The 19,540-nt window shown below is 33.5% G+C and overlaps 2 protein-coding genes and 1 long non-coding RNA gene across 3 annotated transcripts; 2 read left to right on the top strand and 1 right to left on the bottom strand.

The window, feature by feature from the left end:
* Positions 1–5,823: 5,823 nt before the first annotated feature.
* Positions 5,824–7,975, top strand: mtDNA-helicase (mitochondrial DNA helicase). The gene is made up of 2 exons (XM_073965901.1): positions 5,824–6,569; positions 6,751–7,975. The coding sequence occupies exons 1-2, from the start codon at positions 5,843–5,845 to the stop codon at positions 7,881–7,883; spliced, it is 1,860 nt and encodes a 619-aa protein (XP_073822002.1). The 5' UTR covers positions 5,824–5,842; the 3' UTR covers positions 7,884–7,975.
* LOC141392933 (cysteine-rich PDZ-binding protein) lies at positions 7,876–8,409 on the bottom strand. Its single transcript, XM_073965902.1, has 2 exons — positions 8,168–8,409; positions 7,876–8,102 (listed from the first exon to the last, which is right to left on the bottom strand). The coding sequence occupies exons 1-2, from the start codon at positions 8,317–8,319 to the stop codon at positions 7,973–7,975; spliced, it is 282 nt and encodes a 93-aa protein (XP_073822003.1). The 5' UTR covers positions 8,320–8,409; the 3' UTR covers positions 7,876–7,972.
* Positions 8,410–9,934: 1,525 nt separating this feature from the next.
* LOC141392931 (uncharacterized) lies at positions 9,935–11,093 on the top strand. The gene is made up of 4 exons (XR_012409916.1): positions 9,935–10,194; positions 10,250–10,366; positions 10,432–10,619; positions 10,680–11,093. It is a non-coding gene; the product is annotated as an uncharacterized lncRNA (long non-coding RNA).
* The last annotated feature ends 8,447 nt before the right edge of the window (positions 11,094–19,540 follow it).

The raw sequence follows: 19,540 nt of genomic DNA, 5'->3' as shown, positions 1-19,540 counted from the left end.
AGAGTCCCAGAGAACATTTCCTCATCGAAAATCGACCACTTTGTTCTACAAAAAACTGAAATTGAACATTCCTAGTATGAGGAAATGTTCTCTGGGGCTGTGAATTTCGATAACTCTGTGTTATCTAAAGTTAGCGACGTCGCTAACTTCACGCAGGTTCTTTCGATTCTCTTGGCATCACTTACACATTTTTTGTGTTTGTTATTTTTGAAGCGCAACGAGTCGCCCAACGGACTGTATGTGCCGGGGCCTTGAGAGTGTCTTTCCTCTGCTAAACAACGTCAGATGAGAATGAAGAGAAAAAATGCTTTTGTTGTACACCCGATAATAATATTCCGGTTACACTAAACCGGATTAGCCCAGTGGGTTTGCATTTAAAATGTCAATTCCATAGCGCAAACGTCAAATAAATTCTCTCGAAGTGGGTTAACCCGGCAAAAAACTCTAGTGTAACCGTACTATTACGTCAGGGCTGTTTACACTATCTATCAATGTCAAATTTGCTACATGTGAATAAAAATTCACTATGCAAATTTTCATCTATCAAAATGATATGGCAACTCATATGTACATTTTCCCAGCAAAAAAGTTTGGAAGTAGTGCAATGCAGAGTTATGATTTCAATACATCTTTCGATGCAGTCCACACGGAGTTATGAAAAATGCACTCCGCTCGATACATTTTAGAAGCACTCGCTTATAGATCCCTAGCCAAGCAAGCCAATTTTTGAATCCTACAGTCGCAGTCTTTTTCTGAACATAAGAGTGTCTAAAATTATAAGAATTTGTTTAAAAAAATAAAGAAATACCCAGCAAAAAGTGTGGAAGTAGTGCAAAGCAGAGTTATGATTTCAATACATCTTTCGATGGAGCCCACACGGAGTTATGAAAAATGCACTCAGCTCGATACATTTTTGAAGCACTCGCTTAAGATACCTAGCCAACAAGCCAATTTTTTGACCCTAAAAATGTCGCAGTCTTTTTTTCTGAACACAAGAAAGAGTGTCTAAAATTATAAGAATTTGTTTAAAAAAAATAAAGAAATACAAACTAAATTTACGAACATTGCTGTAATTCACGAGACGCAAATTATTTTTGAAGTGGAGTTGGAGTTTTTTTGGAAATCTGAACTGGAGCAGGAGGAAAAATGAAAAGCCATTTGGATGATGAAGCAAAATCAGTTGCGGTGTCATAAAATGCAGAGCAGAGGAGTAAACTCAATTACGATTATATTTAATGGAGCATTTTTATAATTTGTGTTAATGTAATAAAGTTAATATGTGTTAATGTAATAACGTTAATATTCTTGTTTTACACAAATAAGAAATATATTTTATTTATTTTGGGATATTTGCAATGGCTTGCATTTTATAGCATCTTTAGACTGCATTTAAATTCAAACCAAAACGCTACATCAAAGGCTGTGATTTGGATCGAAAATGGAGTGCATCCTAGCTGTGTGCCGTGGAAACAAAATGGAGTTCCTAGCTGCGCGCTCTCTTGTAAAATTCATAGGTGAATTCATAGGAAAAGATGTACTCCAGCGGCAATTGTTCTAGTGATTTAACTGCATCCGCGGATGCAAACTTTTTGCTGGGTTCTTTTAGGGAGCGCTCTTTTCGGCTATGAATTTTCGTATGCAGTTGAGAAATAAATTGTTGGAAGAAAACAATTTTACCAAAAAATGAAGAAAATAGGTAAAGAAAACGAAAATGTGAGTGCTATCGAAGTTTTTAACAAAATAAATTGTGTTTGTTGCTTAATTTTATTTTGTAGTCATACGAAATTGTATGCTAGTGTGAACGCAAAAACTAAAAGTGGTATGGACTTTGACAAACATAAAGGAGTTCGAATGTATAAAAGAAGTGACAGTTCATATGACATTGATAGATAGTGTAAACACCCCTTTAGTGGAATTGGAATTATGTAACTCATTTTTTGAGTTACCGTTATGCTTGGTTTACATTTACGAAATCCACTCGATTTCAACTGTCAATTCCTTTGCGTATACGTCAAATGAAAACTCATCTGAAATCCATTGGATTTCATTTCACGTTTAAGCAATGCAATTGACAGTTGAAATCGAGTGGATTTCGTAAATGTAAACCAAGCATTAATTACCGAAATTATAAAGCTGAAAACACATCCAACGTTTGAGTATAGTTTTGTGTCATTTCTGGTAGAAGAATAAAGAAAAAATGAAACTTGGCAGCACTTTGCCTTTATTCATTTATCAGAAATGGCACAAAACTTTACTCAAACGTTGGATGTGTTTTCACACTAATCCATCAAAAATACCCAGAATGTTTGTGCAAAAAAACCAACACTGCTCAAAAAAGTACAAAAAGTGGCAACTGTTTCTACAAGTTATTGCGCGATTTTTTTCAAAAATATTTTCGCCTGCGGCGCTTTTCGTTTTTCAGAAAGTATTTCAATATTTTTATAAAAACTTTTTATCTTCTCAAATTGTGAAAATATTTTTTTTAAAAAATCGCGCGTTTTTTTCAAAAAAATTTCGCCTGCGGCGCTTTTCGTTTTTAGAAAGTATTTGAATACTTTTACAAAAACTTTTTATTTTCTTAAATTGTGAAAATATTTTCGTAAAAAATCGCGCAATTTTTTTTTTAAATATTTTCGCCTGCGGCGCTTTTCGTTTTTCAGAAAGTATTTGAATATTTTTACAAAAACTTTTTATCTTCTTAAATTGTGAAAATATTTTTGTAAAAAATCGTGCGATTTTTTCCAGAAAGTATCTGTGAATTTTAAAAAAAAAACTTTTTATTTTCCTGTAGGCAGCATTTTTCGTTTAAAATAGGTTTAAAGGCAAATTTTGAATATAGTTCGATTTGAGATGGCTACTACTTATTTTGTACTTAATTTTCTTAAACATTTTGTATTTAAATTAAAATCACTTAAATTTTAAAAACGGACATAACTCCCATTGGAACTTATGTCCGGCAAAGGGGGTCGGACATAGCTCCCAAAAAATTTGGGAGTTATGTCCGCAAACCAAGGTGGACATAACTCCCAAAATCGTTTTGGGAGTTATGTCCGTTGGGAGTTATGTCACGGCACCTGTATACACTGCGGTTCATCTGAATAGAACCAAACAATATTTGCCTACAATTACCGTTATATCTGACGACAGGAGAGGAATTGTAAATGTGGACATGTAGAGTATATAGTAGCCGATATTTTCAATACCTAACATGTTTCACATATGCGTTTTATGTCATGTTCACACGAGCGTTTCAATTGTGTTGTTAGCCTGCCGAATTAACCCGTTCCCACGACACCATTCGTAATTTACAAAAACATAAACAAAATCTCCTTCATTTTTGTTTCCTTATTTTCACGAAAATTTGAACCGAAAACACATAAAAATATATATTAAATGAACAGGAAAAGCAATAGATTTTCCTTCAAATGTATCTTCTATATTTAACTACACACTTTTCATTCATATTTTCCATAAATTCTGAATAATTTTGTATTTTCAATATATTTTTATTTGTTTCTACTTTTAAAATTAAAGAGAGAGAGAGAGAGATGTCAAAACAATGTTTGTGTATACAGACTTTCAGTTATTTGTTTCCGATTTTTTACGCGATTTTGAACTAATGGACATGAAAAGTGTGTGGAATTAAGAAGGAAACACAAACTTCTTCCTTCTGCATCTATGTATATAAAATGTTTAGTCCCGGCCCACACTAGAGTGATTTCATTGAAAAAATTTAATGAAATTATGCGTCTCTAGATCGACTTCCATAGTAAAGTAAAATCATAAAATTGCTGTAGTAAGGAATTCGATTTAAGAACGCCTAATTTCATGAAATTTTTTGATGAAATTCACGGTAGTGTGGACCGGGACTTAGTTCATTCACTTTCATTCATCTTTTTCCTTCTTTCTAAAAATGTTTGTGTTATCAACAAATTTTGAATTTAGACCAGCGTCAGGCACCATACTTTTCTATTGCATACTTTACGGGGCATCATTGTGTGAGTGCATGCTTTTTTAATTGGTTCAATTGTGTGTGTGGAGAGAGCAACGTTAAATGAGCGCACACGGGCGCCTAATTGCCTGACCTGGATTTAGACATGTCATAATTTATTTTGCCGATAAATTCTCTCATTTGTTAGGGATGGGACATATTTATTCGTCGTTCAGAGAGTATTTCTACTTGAACAACGTAGAGAAATTGTCGTTTGCTCACAGAATTTTGTATGAGGAAATAAGTAATTTAAGATAAAATATCAATTTTTGGATTGGAAAGTTAGAAATTTGAGTTATCTTTATAATATTTCCTCTGTTTTGGACTTATAAACCTGTCAAATGTGACTTTTTTGTAATTTTATTGTAGTCTAGAAAATTTTGAACATAATTCAGTATAAAATTTTGACTTTGTAAATTGTTTCTCCCGATTTCTTCATATGAATATTTGTTGGAGCCCTAAGCATCGATTTTCATCAAATTCCAAGACCCTAATACAATTTTTTGCACAATATTTGTTGGCAATCAACACTCACGGCCATTATTTATAATTATAAATAGTTTCTTGTAAAAGTTTACCACGTCCGACAAAGGATTTGTGTAAATTCTTAAGGCCTGCGTACATAAGCTGCTCTGCTGATTGCCTTGCTTTCTTGCTTCATTTTTGACATAATAAAAATAAAAGAATAAAGAAGGCCGAGGAAATTTCAAACTGGGTTGCCCTTTTCTTTTTTATTCTTTTATCAGAAGTAAGCAAGGTAAGCAGGCCAGGCAGCTTATGTATGCAGGTCTTTAGGGTGGTTCTATCCTGGTGAACCATTAAAACATGCTAATATTTTGACATTTTTTCATAAAGCGAGTAAAAAGTACCTTTAAAACGCATATGTGAAACATGTTCGGTATTGAAAATATCGGCTACTATATACTCTACATGTCCACAAAAATATAATTTACAAGTCCTCTCCTATCGTCAGATAAAGAGTTGTGCCAAAGGAACTATATGGAACTATCTCGTTCACTTCGCAGTTCCAATGGTCCATATTGTTTCTTTGAACAAAGTGCGTATACTTACTATCACACGTTATATTTAATGATGTTACTCCTACGTTTTGGAACTAGTACAAGGAACTAGGAACTAGATTACCCAACTCTAGTCAAATATAACGGTATTTGTAGGCAAATATTCGTTGGTTCTATTCAGATGAAACGGAGTGTATATTGGCGTAATCAGCATTCCAAGATCTACCTGTGGACAACAAACATTCAACATTTTCTGAGTTCAACCACTCCATTCATCTTATGCCGTTTTGCAGAGAATAAAAAACAAAACATTGTTCCACAACATCCCATACGGGACAAGGGAGACTTCTCTCATATCAATGAGTGCACCCCGATTCATATTTAGCTCAATGATATGGGACCTACTGTTTATCGCCGAGTCCGAACGGCGTGTCTTAAGACACCACTTATGGAGAAGTTTTTCAAGGCTGAAATACTCAGGAAATGTCGCCAACATTACTGAGGGGTATTTTGCCACCGTTGAAAAATGTTTGATGTTGCTTGGCCGGGGAATCGAACCCCCGACCTTCTGCGTACAAGGCGGGCGTGCATACCATTGCACCACGGTGGCACCCAGAGAATAAATAACATAAAAGAAAGTGCGATGATGGGTTTTAATATATCCAGTGGGTTAATCTTCCTAAGTGCAAACAAGCTAAAAATGCGTGTAAACCAGCTATAATTTGTAGTATGGTGATCAGCTGGTTTTGGGGCCATGCGAAAGACACAGCTACTGTAAAAAACGAATAACTTTCGGTTTGTGCATCCCTATTTCTGGGTATTTTGTTTTATAATGGCAAATGTACCGGCGACTTTTGGCCGCTTTGTTTACTTTCCAAAATGGCATAAGAGAATATATCTTCCTTGCTTTCAAACCTGTCTAAGTTTAAGCACGAACAAAAAATTTTTAATTGACAACAGTGAAACTGATGAAGATCTGAAACATTATGCTGAATTCAAAAAGATAGTCAAGGCGAAAAATCTGGCACATAAAGATGGCCACACCTGCCTTCAGGTGACATGTAAATTGTGTCAGGAAAATGCTGATGGAAATAAATGGGCTTTTGTAAATAAAACAACAGGTAGTTTTGTATGCCCCAATTGTGATGTGAAAGTGCCATTGCGACAAGTTAAGAATTCGTACGAGAAAGAAAAGCTCATTATTGATGCCGCCACAGTGAGAAAGACCAATGTTTACAGAAGCACATGTAATGCGGTTACGCAAGTTCCGAAAAATGTTTGCGATAGCCTTCAAATTAAAGGGCTGAAGGAAGTAGATTTTGAAATTTTAGAAGCGGGTTACGATCCGATAAAAAAGAGCTTACATTTCCCATTGAAAAATGCTACGCACACAATTGTTGGCGAAAAAATACTTTATTTGGACGGTGGACTTGAGATGACACTCCAGAATGCAAACCTTTCTGGAATATTGATACATGAACAAAGTCCTAACCAAAAAGCAATTGTAGTGACAAATGTATTAGATTTTTTAGTGTTAATAGCCCAGCGAATAGATACACGTAAGTCGAAAAATAGATTGCCCCAGCATGGTAAAAAATAATTACTCCAAAATATTGATTTTGTGACTGATTTTATAATCCATATTTTCAGAAACTGTTCAAACATGCTGGGGTTGATTAATGTATACTTTTCTTTCCTTATAATACAATTATTAATTTATAAAATGTATGTATCGTTTAGATAGCATTGTCTGTCTTCCATATGGCCTTAAGACATTACCTCAAGAGAGTTTACCAGCATTGGAAAAATTTAAAGAGCTTCTACTTTGGTTTAAATGTGATTCTCTGGACTGGGATGCGGCAAAAACGTTCTCCAAAAAGCTTGACGAAAAACGTTGTCTACTGATAAGACCCACCGACACAGAGCCATGTCCTTTCGAAGCACAAAGAAAGCGTTTAAGCATTCGTCAAATTATGCAGAAAGCGACACCAGTTAAACACAAATCTATTACAACATTCAGTAGCTTGAGGAGTGACATTCTGAGCGAGTTACAAAATATTGAAAAAGTAAACGGAGTAAAATGGAAGCGATTTCCAGTATTGAATAAATTGCTTAAAGGTCACAGAAAAGGAGAGCTGACTATAATAACAGGTCCAACTGGAAGCGGCAAGACAACATTCATGAGCGAATATTCATTGGATTTAGCATTGCAAGGAGTGTCAACATTATGGGGTTCATTTGAGATAAGAAATGCTCGTCTTGCATCCACGCTATTAAGACAATTTGTTGGGTATTCACTGGAGAAAAAACTTCACGAATTTGATCACTGGGCTACAGAGTTTGAAAAATATCCCATGTACTTCATGACATTTCACGGTCAACAACCCTTAAAATTGGTATTGGAGGCTATAGAACATGCTCACTATGTTCATGACATCAGTCATGTTATCATTGATAATTTGCAATTTATGATGGGAATTTCAAGTACCTACCGTAATGATAAATTTTGGGAGCAGGATAACATTATTGCTGCTTTTCGTTCAATGGCAACTAAACACAATCTCCATGTAACACTAGTAATGCATCCTCGCAAAGAAAGAGAGGAAGATGACTTAACAGCCAGTTCAATTTTTGGTTCTGCCAAAGCCAGTCAGGAAGCTGACAATGTTCTAATTATCCAAGACAAAAGGTTGACATCTGTGAAAGGTAAAAAGTACTTACAAATTGTTAAAAATCGTTATAGCGGAGATTTGGGTATAATGCCAATGGAATTCAACAAAGAAGCCTTAAGCTATGCCTTTTCCGGACAGAAGAAAAAGAAGGAGAAAGAACGTGGACATTGTGTAAATGAGGAAATTGTAAATAATACTTGAAATTTGCATTTTGTTATTTGTTATAAAAAGTGTATTTTTAATATACTAGATCTTATTATGAACAAAATTACTGTTGCTATAGTACAAGATCACGTCGAACTTTGTTTATAATTTTTTGTATTCATTAGTTTTTTCCCACACATTGCACATATGGCTTTTTTATAGGCACACGCTTGACAATAATGAGATCCAGCCTGATGTACCTTTTGGCGACAAATTCTGGAAAAAAACGCACGAACCATAAACATAAAGTAAACAATAAGATGTTTTAAAGTTTAACAAACCTGCAAGGAGGTAAGGTTTTTCCTATAGGGTTATATCTATCTTTTGCCGACGTTAAAGCTTTATTTTCGTTAATTTTACGAGCCGGTCCTGTCTTCCACGGGTCAGGGGTAGCAATTTTTGCAAGTTTTGCTTCACATTTTTCACACACCATATTTAATAAATGACTAAATAGTGTAGGTTTAAAAATTTCCTGTTTATTATATCTTCAGTTTGTAATGAAGTTCTTCTTTTTAAATATACCAATCACAGTGGATGATGGACATTGCACATTAATACAAGTAGATCGATGAAATTATAATGCTTGGTTTACATTTACGAAATCCACTCGATTTCAACTGTCAAATCCATAGGTTAAACGTCAAATGAAATCCAGATGAGATTTCATTTGACGTTTGAGCTATGGAATTGACAGTTGAAATCGAGTGGATTTCGTAAATGTATACTTAGCATATGGTAGCGTCATGGCAAAATTAACAAGATGCATCCAAGGCACATTTATATAAGGTACAAGTGACAATCAGTTGTAGTTTTACTTTTTTTTTTTGTAAATTTGGTTTTCAAAATGTAATAGGAACTAGTCATAAAATTTGAAACTCCGAAATTTGCTACCATAAAATACTTAAATAAAAAGGACGTGCGACAATTCTGAATGCTTTATATTTACATATTGATTCAAATCTGTTCTGTAAAAGGTGTTCTACACGGTATGTTTTTTACAAAACAACTGTCACTTTTTACAAATCTGAATTTTGTACACATGGTGTGAACCATACAGAAATTTCAATGCATCAAAGTGTTATGTGCATACATATGTACATTCTTCGAATAGAACGCGCTCTATTCTCGTCTGTACAACCAAAGGTAAACAGCTGTTTTGTTTGTACGCGATAAAAATAAAGAAAACAACAGAAAACGAATGAAAAATAAAAATTTGCCGTGCAGAAGGAATTGCATATGGGCGAAAAAAAGTGACAGTTGCTATGTATGAATATGTAAAAAACATACCGTGTAGAAACCCCATAAGAGGATTTTCAAAATGTATTTATGTTTTTCTTGCTAAAATTTTAAGAACGACATTATTATTCAATATTCTCTTTGACATTTAATTTTCAATAACAACAATGTTGTTTTTGTAAATTTGTTGTTGTAATTCATGCATCTAGGTCCTCCACCAAGCGAATTCTAAGAAAACAAAAGATTTGATATATCAAAATTCATAAACGGAGACAAAATAAATTTTTCGCGGTGACGGAACGGTTTTGATGCGAATTTCTTTACTGACAATTCAGGTAGATACACATCAGCCCTATTCTGAACTTTCCAAGGGAGCTGTTTCCCATGGGATCAAAATTTCCCATTCCCACGATTTTCATTTTCTCAACGACGTGGGAGCAGCAAAACATGGGAGAGAAAAATTTCGAAATTATTATAGCATACTTTTGGGGGCTGCAATTTTGTTTTATAATACAAAATGCATATTTGCATTGAATTCACGGTTTTTGAATTAACTAAGCAAACGCACAACTCCCCTTATTCATCAACCGTACATTAATTGATGGATTTTTAAGTGAGTACAGTCAAACGTGCATTTTTTATTTGCTCTGTTCCTTTACGTGCCTGAGGTTACCATTTCTTACCATTTTTAATCTGTAAAGTGTTCCCTTACTTTTAATAGCATACAATTTATATGATGGCAGTTTACCACATTTACCATTTTCTGCCACTGTTACCATTTTTAAAAGTAAAGGAACAGACCAATTGTTAGGCAAACGACATCGTACAATTATTACAGGTAAAAGCAAGTGTTGTTGTACAACAATCCATACAACAACCACATAGAAATTTGTTGTTGTACGTAATACTAGTGTCAATCTAATTTTTCAAAAATGTAAACAAAATATGAAATATAAATACATACATATGTTTTGAAGTTTCATAATTGTAAATTAAAAAAATGAATAAAAACTAATTAAATTAAAATCAATAACGTTTCTGCTTGGTATGTTCCGTAAAAATGTTGACAGTAGTAAGTATTAATGCATCTAAATATCCAGAATAAAATAATTCATAGTTTATTTCAGATTATCCCAAAAATTGTTGGCTGAAGTTCCTAGATGCAAACTTGGTTCACTATTTTCATCCCTACAGGTGTAAGGATAAAAAGTGGTAACGAAAGGAGAGTGTCAACGTGCATTATAGTAAGTTTAGATTTTCTGAACGTGGGTTATGGTCTGTTTAATCCATTGCATGACGTTTTGTGTAGCTAAAAACAACAACCACATAGGATTGCTTTCGTGATGCCAACCACAGCAACACCTGAGACTAGACTGCTGTTCTGATACCTCTTCCTTAGCATGTGCCAGTAGCAAAACAACAAGCTAAGACAGATTTTGAGAAATTTAATTATACTGAAATGTCCACCACCGATTTGGTACAGAATTCTGGCAGAATGTGAGTGGAAATTATTTGCATTATAACAAATGCTTAAAATTAATCTTTTTCTAACTATAGCATCTATCAGGTCCATTATGAATTGAAAGACAAAGATTTCCGCTATGAGATGAGTTTGGTTGGCAAAGAAACAAATGGAGTACACCGTCTAAATTAAACATTTCGGAAATCTTTTATGACGACATCGCAGCTAAATATGAGATCGGACGAAGCATACATATGTGGGACCTTAAGTCATATTTGAAAATATTCCGACTCAATTGGATAGAGCAACGTACACGTTTCAATTTTTATTAAAGTATACATTGCTAAATACATATGTTTTCAAACCAGAATTTGTGCATTATTGACAATGTTGTAAGGTATCACCTTTTTATTATACGCATTTAACGTGAACATCAGACTAAAATTGCTATTGCAGCCATGAAACAGTATAAATTGAGTCTGAATAAATGTTGCAGTTCTATTAACAAGATGCAGTCGCAAAAGAAGTTTAAAACGCATTGCTAATTATACATTTTTACAGTTAAAAATATCATTTATAGATGGACTCAAATATCGATTACAATTTAATCAATAATCAAATTTATGTTTATGCATTTTATTAAAATTAACTATTATATACATTTGCATTAAAACAATATACATCGACTAATATTGAAACTTAATATTAGGAAAATTCGCGTAAACATCTATTAAACATTCAAAATAAAAAAATTATGTTTATAATACAAGAAGCAGCCAAATTCGATCTTAAAATGCATTAGGAAGTCTGTCATTTGTATGCTCTCTCAATATAACAAATATTAAAAATACACTCCCAATAGCGTACAACAATAAGAAAGGGCAACCACGTTTTGATGAAGCCCACAACACTAACATATCTGCCACAGAAGAATATCCATGCGGCTAACTTTACCATGGAACTTTACAACTGGAATCTTTGTAGCGCATACAATTTAATGCAGTCGCTACATGCGAATGGCAATTGTCACAGAAGAGATTGTGCATTCGTGTGCCATAAAACACGGAAGCTTTAGATACTGCTTCGTCCCACATTAAAGATCATCCCTCAACATTATTGGGACTTAAAAGTAAATAACGGGTAGGTCTCGCAAATCCCATGTTGTCTTCCGATACAAAATATGGTCCAACGAAATCTCTTATAATGCCATTTGACATGCAAATACCAAAAACTGCTGTTTGATATCTCCCTGCTAGGGATATTTAGAACAAATCTGCTTCGCCATAGTTAGCCAAAATAACACGGCTGAGGTTCCGTAATAAAAGGCTAACCATACTCTGAACTTATCTTATTCCGTATAATTCACAGTGCATCCAATATATTGAGATTCCATTCATAATGTTTTCAATCAGATCCTTGTCTGCAATGAGATATTTTTACATGCATAAATACCCACTTTACCATGAATAAATATAGCACTGACCTGTATCTGCAAATTCCTGGAACACCATTTTAAACGGCCTTTTGTTCTCTTACACCATTTGCTGATCTATTTATTCGAAGTAAGCCGTGAAGTCTATAACTTCAAAAATATGTGTTTTATGTTTGTTTATAAGAAAGTAAAAAACAAAAATATTAATTGACAATTAACGAAAAGAACAACATGTATTAAACTTCATATTGTTTTTGACACTAGTATTACGTGTCAATCTAATCAGCTGGGACTTGCTTTTACCTGTATTATTGTACCATGGGCAAACGATGAGAAATTTTTAAGTTTGCACTATGGGCCCAAGGACAGGTTTTTGAGGTAACAAGTCACTTGAAGCTGCTGGACATTTCAAATTCCGTCCTGATGTTTATAGTGGGCATAAAAATGTATCTGCAAAATTTGGAAGGAATCGTATATATGTTTCAACCGATTTTATCCGATTTTATATTTAAGCCGCACTAAGGTCACAATTTGCATCCGATGACTTTAAAATTTGATATGGTACATCCTGATCAATTAAGAATCACGTCAAGATCGGTTCAGTTATATATATTATTCAGGTCTGCCATGATGTTCGAAATATAAATCCTCTGAAATGGCTCGACCTAATTTGATAACATTTCGACTGTAGATTCTTCGGTTCTTAGAATAGATCGTAAGGTAGGCTGCAGTATTTACATTTCAAAAAATGACAATATCATAAATCGATGAAGTAAATATGTGTGACAACACTGACATAGTCAACAAAGAGACGTGTCATTTTGCTGCATTCATGAACGCACACATTAAGCCTGTTCGATAAATTCTCAAGTAAAAAGTATTTGCAAGTTCTTGCAACTACTTGCAAGTGCTTCTCATTTCTCTTTTAATGCACAAGTTTGTTATCGAACAGCATTTTGTCAAAGTTTGAACAAATTTGTACAAACTTTTGAGTTATCGTACAGACCTATTGCTTTACTTTTTATAAAATTCCGTTTTTTGAAAATAAATTTATTATATTGAATAATTACCACAAATCCGCCATTTCTAATAGTTTCTTATGTATTTTTCCAGTTTTCTTTGCAAATGTCAGTTGGCATAACAGTACTAAGGAAATGTCAATTGGTGTGCAGTCCACTTGGAAACACTGCACAAATTCGGCAATTGCTGCGCAGTGTGATGTGTTGCATGATATTTATGAAGTCGCGACGATGTCAATAAAAAGACATGCTGCATTTATGAAGTCGCGAGGATGTCATTTGACGCATCATACTGTATTTATAAAGTCAGCCATAGTTTTTATACCGATAACTGGAGGGGGCGGGGGACCTCCCCCACAACGGTTTTTAACCAAACGCGAAATCTCAGAGATCATTTGACGTATTGGGATACAATGCAATAGTAATTGTGACCTCCATTATTAATTGACGATTTGGAAGCGGAATACCGCGATCGCGTTAAATTTTTGAATACATTATAATTACAGGTCAAGATTTTAAAATGTAGTAGGTTTTTGTAGTCCCAATTACTAATGGTCTGTTCCAGTACTGTAAGAATCTACTAATTTTTACTATTTTTTCCGATAACATAAAGGAAAAAATGTTATCGTAGTAAAAAATAGTAGCTTCTTGCAGGTTCTGGAACAGAGCATAAATTAAGAGATCTGGAACATAAAAGATTTCAATGCTTGGTATAACTCTATTAAGATAACTATCAAATTTAGCGACTTGTGTCATATTGACAAGTCCCACTCCCAGCCCAGCCCAATACTTAAAAGTATCCAAATTTTTAAGTGTCAAGCTATCTGTAAATATTTTTCTAAAAGTTTACGGATCCATACGGGGATAACATTTTCTACACATATAGTGCCTGTTCCAGAACCTGCAAGAAGCTACTATTTTTTACTACGATAACAATTTTTCCTTTATGTTATCGAAAAAAATAGTAAAAAGTTGTAGATTCTTGCAGTACTGGAACAGACCAATAGTACTCACTATTACCTTCTACCACATATAAGTTCTGTTCCTTTACTTTCAAGAATCTTCAAGTTTTACCATTTTTTACTCGAAAAGCGTTCCTTTACTACTGACATCATACAATTCATATGGAAGCAGTTTACCACTTCTACTACTTTTGCCGGTTTTACCATTTTCAAAAGTAAAGGAACAGACCAATATATAGTTTCGGGAATACGTCGCAATACAGCGAGTTCTATTCCAAAAACCATATAAACTACAATATAAACTACACAAAAAATACACCACAAGTCTACACCAAATATCCCTTACCAAATCTAACTTTTTTAAATTCTTAATCAGAATATTAATTTAAATACCTTTACACGTGTTATCCATTAAAAAAACTGTTTATTATGTTAGCGGTTTTTAATTGTCTAGCGAAACAAATTTGTTCTTCAATATAAAGCGTGGTACACACGATCAGTTTTGACTGTCGATTTTTCGGAAATATCGATAACTGTCCAGCAACATCAAAATATTTTGTGGTTGCCTGATGACGGACAAAAATGAACGGCCACACTGGCAAGCAACCGATTATTTGAGCAAAACTGACAGCCAAAACTGATCGTGTGTACCCCGCTAAAATTTGTAACAATTTGTACCAATTGTTGCTGGAAGTCGTCTGTTAACACAAAAAACCAGCAAAAGAGAGCGATTCGAGAGAGACATTTTGACAGTTCTTTTACTGAAAGTTTGCAAATTCTTGCTGGACAAATTTCTTCTAGCAGCAACTAGCAATTCTTCTTCTTCCTGAAAACAATCAATCATATGTTTTTAATTTGTTGTTGATTTATGTTTGTGAAAATTAAAAACAATTTTATTGTGGAAATAACAAAGTCTAATGTCATGTTCACACGAGCGTTTCAATTACGTTGTTCGCCTGTCGAACGACGTACACGAATTAACCCGTTTCCACGACACTATTCGTAATTAACAGAAACATAAACAAAATTTCCTTCATTTTTGTTTCCTTGTTTTCACGAAAATTTGAACCGAAAACACATAAAATATACATTAAATGAACAGGAAAAGCAATAGACTTTCCTTCAAATGTATCTTCTTTATTTAACTACACACATTTCATTCATTTTTTCCATCAAATCCAAATAATTTTGTATTTTCAATATATTTTTCTATTTTCAAAATTAAAGTGAGAGAGACATGTCAAAACAATTTTTGTGTATACAGACTTTCAGTTATTTGTTTCCTTTTTGTTTCTGATTTTTTACGCGATTTTGAACTAATGAACAAGAAATGCGTGTGGAATTAAAAAGGAAACACAACCATCTTCCTTCTGCATCTAAAAAAAATGTTTAGTTCATTAATTTTCATTCATCTTTTTCCTTTTTTCTAAAAATTTTTGTGTTTTCAACAAATTTTTCAATTTTAAATTTAGACATGTCATAATTAATTTTTTTCGATAAATGCTCTCATTTGTTAGAGATGGGACATATTTTATCGTTGTTCGGAGAGTATTTCTACTTGAACAACGTAGAAAAATCGTCGTTCGTTCTCAGAATTTTGTATGGGGAATCAAGTAATTTATTCGTATTTGAGGGTCGAACAACGAATAGAGAACGAACGACGTACCGTGGAAACGGGCTATAATTGTATTGTTTTATGGAGAACAAATTTATAAAGTGGAAAAATACTTTTTTGTTCAATTTTCTTTTTTATTTTTAATAAAATACAAGGTGTTTGCTTCTTTAGGTCTGTTCCTTTACTTTTAAAAATGGTAAAAGTGGTGAACTGCTCTCATATAAATTGTATTTATTCTAATGCTAAGTTTACATTTACGAAATCCACTCGATTTCAACTGTCAATTCCATAGCTCAAACGTCAAATGATATCTCATCTGGATTTCATTTGACGTTTAACCTATGGATTTGACAGTTGAAATCGAGTGGATTTCGTAAATGTAAACCAAGCACAAAGTAAAGGAACGCTTTGCAGGTTAAAAATGGTAAGAAATGGTAACCTCTGGCACGTAAAGGAACAGAGCATTTATTGGCGGACAAATTGTTCTGTTTTGGCAAGCCAGCTGATTGCTTGCTGGTTTTTGCTGGCAAGGTGTCTGTTTACTTTTTACAATTTTCTAGCAAAAGAGAATAAAAACCCCTTACTCTCTGAGAAAGTTCTTGCTGGAAAATTTTTGCTGGAAAAGTAACCAGACAGACTTAATATCTTTGACAGCCCGGTATGTGGTCATGAAGCGTTGCCAGGTTGAAATGATTTTGTTTCTAAAGCCCAGAACAGAATCAATCGTCGCTTGCTTTCCCCAAATGTCATATTATAAAGGAATGCCAGAGCCTCTTTGCAAATCCGCCTGCATTCTCCTTTAGGCGGCCATCAGACCATCTGCTTTTTCACACGTAGAAAACGGAATAGTACTAAACACATGTGAATAAATCAAAAACATTTTACGTGCAGATGCCTATGCAAATTTCACAAAATAAGTATCATGGAAACCCTGAAATATAAAAGCTTTTTTGAAATAGACGAAAGCTTTTAGATAAAAACGAATGGTTCGTAAAATTTTACAAGAACCAAATTTTGAACGTATACGTTTTAGTACGAACGGTTCGTATGACAGGCAAGCATTTTTACAAAAACAGGCTGTTACTAGGGTTATGACTTTTTGACCTTTTTTTCTTAAAAATGATTTCCTGTAGCGAGAGTGAATGAACTTTTGCCTATTAAAAATTTGCTCCAAATTTTTTCCTGTTGCACAAATAAGTGACATTTTGCCTATTAATGACTTAAAAAAATTTTTTTCCATTTAACAGCGTGTTTTTGTAAAAATGATTGCCTGTCACACAAACCGTTCGTACTAAAACGTATACGTTCAAAATTTGGTTCTTGTAAAATTTTACGAACCATTCGTTTTTATCTGAAAGCTTTCGTCTATTTTATAAAAGCTTTTATATTTCAGGGTTTCCATGATACTTATTTTGTGAATTTTGCATAGGCATCTGCACGTAAAATGTGTTACTTGATGGCAACCCCGATAAACAGATGACAAACAAAAAATAAGAAAAAATTGTAATCAAATTTGGCCAAAAATAATTGTGATAATATGAAGAAACGGATGTACATATACGCGTGTGCTTCTATGGAAATAAATAAAATTGCATTACCTTCCAGTTTTCGTGTGTTTTGTGCCATTTATAACTCAAATTATTTAATTTTCATTCAAAACGATGGGTCTTTTCCATTCGTTTATTTTTGACGTATTCGTTCGTTTGATTTTGTTACGAAAACCAAAAAATTACGAAAATAAAAAGCTTTCATTTGTTTGTCACACGAATACAAACGTCAACCGCTATGAAAGCCAAATTGTGTCTTCGTTCATGAAATCGACGAACGAATGGGCAAAAACTTTTTACAAAAAGACGCTGTAAATATTGAAAAAGGTCCCGCACAAAGCACTTTCAATTTATGTGATACATGGACAGGGATGCCAGATAAGTTTGGTCGAAAATGTAGTGGCTGAAGAGCACGATAATTCTCGAACTGATCAACCGATTCCAAAAGTTATACGATGACCCACTGAAATGACTAGTGGGCGCGATATCTATCGAAAAGATATAACTCTCATGTCGGTCCATTCCTTTAAGTACCACCTCCACAACACTTTTGAATTTAAATTTTAATCCACATTTTTCGGCAAGTTCAAATGTCTAAAAATGGCCACAAAATTCTGAAAAGACCTTAAAAACATTCGATCTGTCCGAAGAAGAAAGTTTCATTTCACATAGGCTGAGGGTATACCTCTGTCAGCAAAGCCGACTGACACTTTCTTACTAGTTGTATTGGAATTTTGAAATTTTGGTTTACAATTAAATTCAATTTCTGTAATAAATATTTTGTAATAAATATTTGTAACAAATCATTTTTAATGACAACATTATAACAGTAAGGGTCGTTATTATATGTATTCTTTTACTATCTGATGGATTTGAAAACACAAAATAAACCAATTTGGAGGCATTAAAAATATAATTTTTACATTGAATGTTATTGTCAAGAAGCTCCTCCTTGAAATTCAATCATCACTTTTTACATGGTACAATAATTCTTAGGTAGGCCACAGCTAACAGCTGATTACAATTTTTTTTGTTATGGCTTAATCTGTCAAAACCGTGTTGACATGCAGAGTTGATATTTATTATTGATCAAAAAATTCAACTCTGTTTTGTTTTCATTTCAACATTTCGTTCTTCTTCTTCTTTGTATACTCATCCGTTATCATTCATCAAAACAATTTTGACGTTTTAAGCCATAGCGACAGGGTTGTATTTTTTTGGCGATTCTCATACCTGGCCTACCTATGAATTATTGTACCATGACTTTTTACTTTAAGTTCACCGGAACGATATAAATCTGTTCGGTAAATCCAATCTATAACAAAAGAATACTTATAATAATGGGGGTTAGACTTATTTAATTGTAAGTAGTCTTTAGTAAAGAGAATTCCTTCCATAGAATCCCTAACTAATCGATTTCGGCACTTGTTTTTATTTAAATTTACTTGGCTAGAAACTCTTTCCACATTTGCTGAAGAATGTGGCAAGACTAAAATATGTTTAATAAATTTGCACATATTAATTCACACACTGTTTTCCAAAATTCTAGCAACTCTACGTTTTTATCTTTAAACAAATTTCTGAAATTTAAACGTGAGAGTTCGCGTGATACTTGCTTTTCGTTTATGTTTATAAAGCATTCGTATCCCTTTATAATGTCGAAAAATGAATCTTCTGTGCCATTTATTATAAAACTTTGATTTACTGAAGCTAGGCACTTAAGTTTGTTTTTTAAATTAAACCGCTTCAAAATCTGACAACATAGTTCAATGTAAAAGTTTGTGCAGTTTTTAATTATTTCCACTAAACCACTTTTCGACAATTTAGTTTTTTGAACAATTTCCTTGGCGTATATACTGAAGTACACGTTTTGGTAATCAAGAAAATTCAAACTGTTTTTATATATTAAAAAAATGTATTATTATTAATCAAACTACTCTTGACGATATAGTTGTCTTTGTTATTGTACCAAATTAGTTGTAGCAACCACAATTTTCATACAAAACGGAAATTTTATGTGAACAAGTTGCCTTAACTAAAAATCGGCATTTTTGGGGTAAAAATCGGACTAAAAATCGGCAAAATGCCGATAAATCGGCAAATCTGGCATCACTGTACATGGAATAAAGCTATATATAGCTTTGTTCCTTTACTTTTTTAATGGTAAGAGTGGTAAAAGAGAAAAGTGTCAAAATTGTTCAAAATTGCTCTCTCATGAACATTTTTACCAGAAAAGTAAAGGAACGGAAAAATGGTAGATCCGGCAGCAATGTCAGAAAAAAACATAAAAAAAATCCATTTTCGTCTTTTATTTCACAGTTTTTAATTTAGTGTTGTCAGTGTTCGACTTTTTCTTGGGTCAATCGTCAAACAAAAGTCGA

This window comes from Musca autumnalis, unplaced genomic scaffold (assembly GCF_047663935.1).
Source record: "Musca autumnalis isolate F117 unplaced genomic scaffold, ASM4766393v1 scaffold_2, whole genome shotgun sequence".
Classification (NCBI taxonomy): Eukaryota; Metazoa; Arthropoda; class Insecta; order Diptera; family Muscidae; genus Musca; species Musca autumnalis.
This window is presented reverse-complemented; position numbering and strand designations above follow the sequence as displayed.

Coding starts and splice junctions, on each gene's coding strand:
- mtDNA-helicase (XM_073965901.1), top strand. CDS start 5,843: ATGGCAAATGTACCGGCGACTTTTGGCCGCTTTGTTTACTTTCCAAAA. Junction 6,570..6,750: donor AGCCCAGCGAATAGATACAC/GTAAGTCGAAAA, acceptor TGTATCGTTTAG/ATAGCATTGTCTGTCTTCCA.
- LOC141392933 (XM_073965902.1), bottom strand. CDS start 8,319: ATGGTGTGTGAAAAATGTGAAGCAAAACTTGCAAAAATTGCTACCCCT. Junction 8,103..8,167: donor AAAACCTTACCTCCTTGCAG/GTTTGTTAAACT, acceptor GTTTTTTTCCAG/AATTTGTCGCCAAAAGGTAC.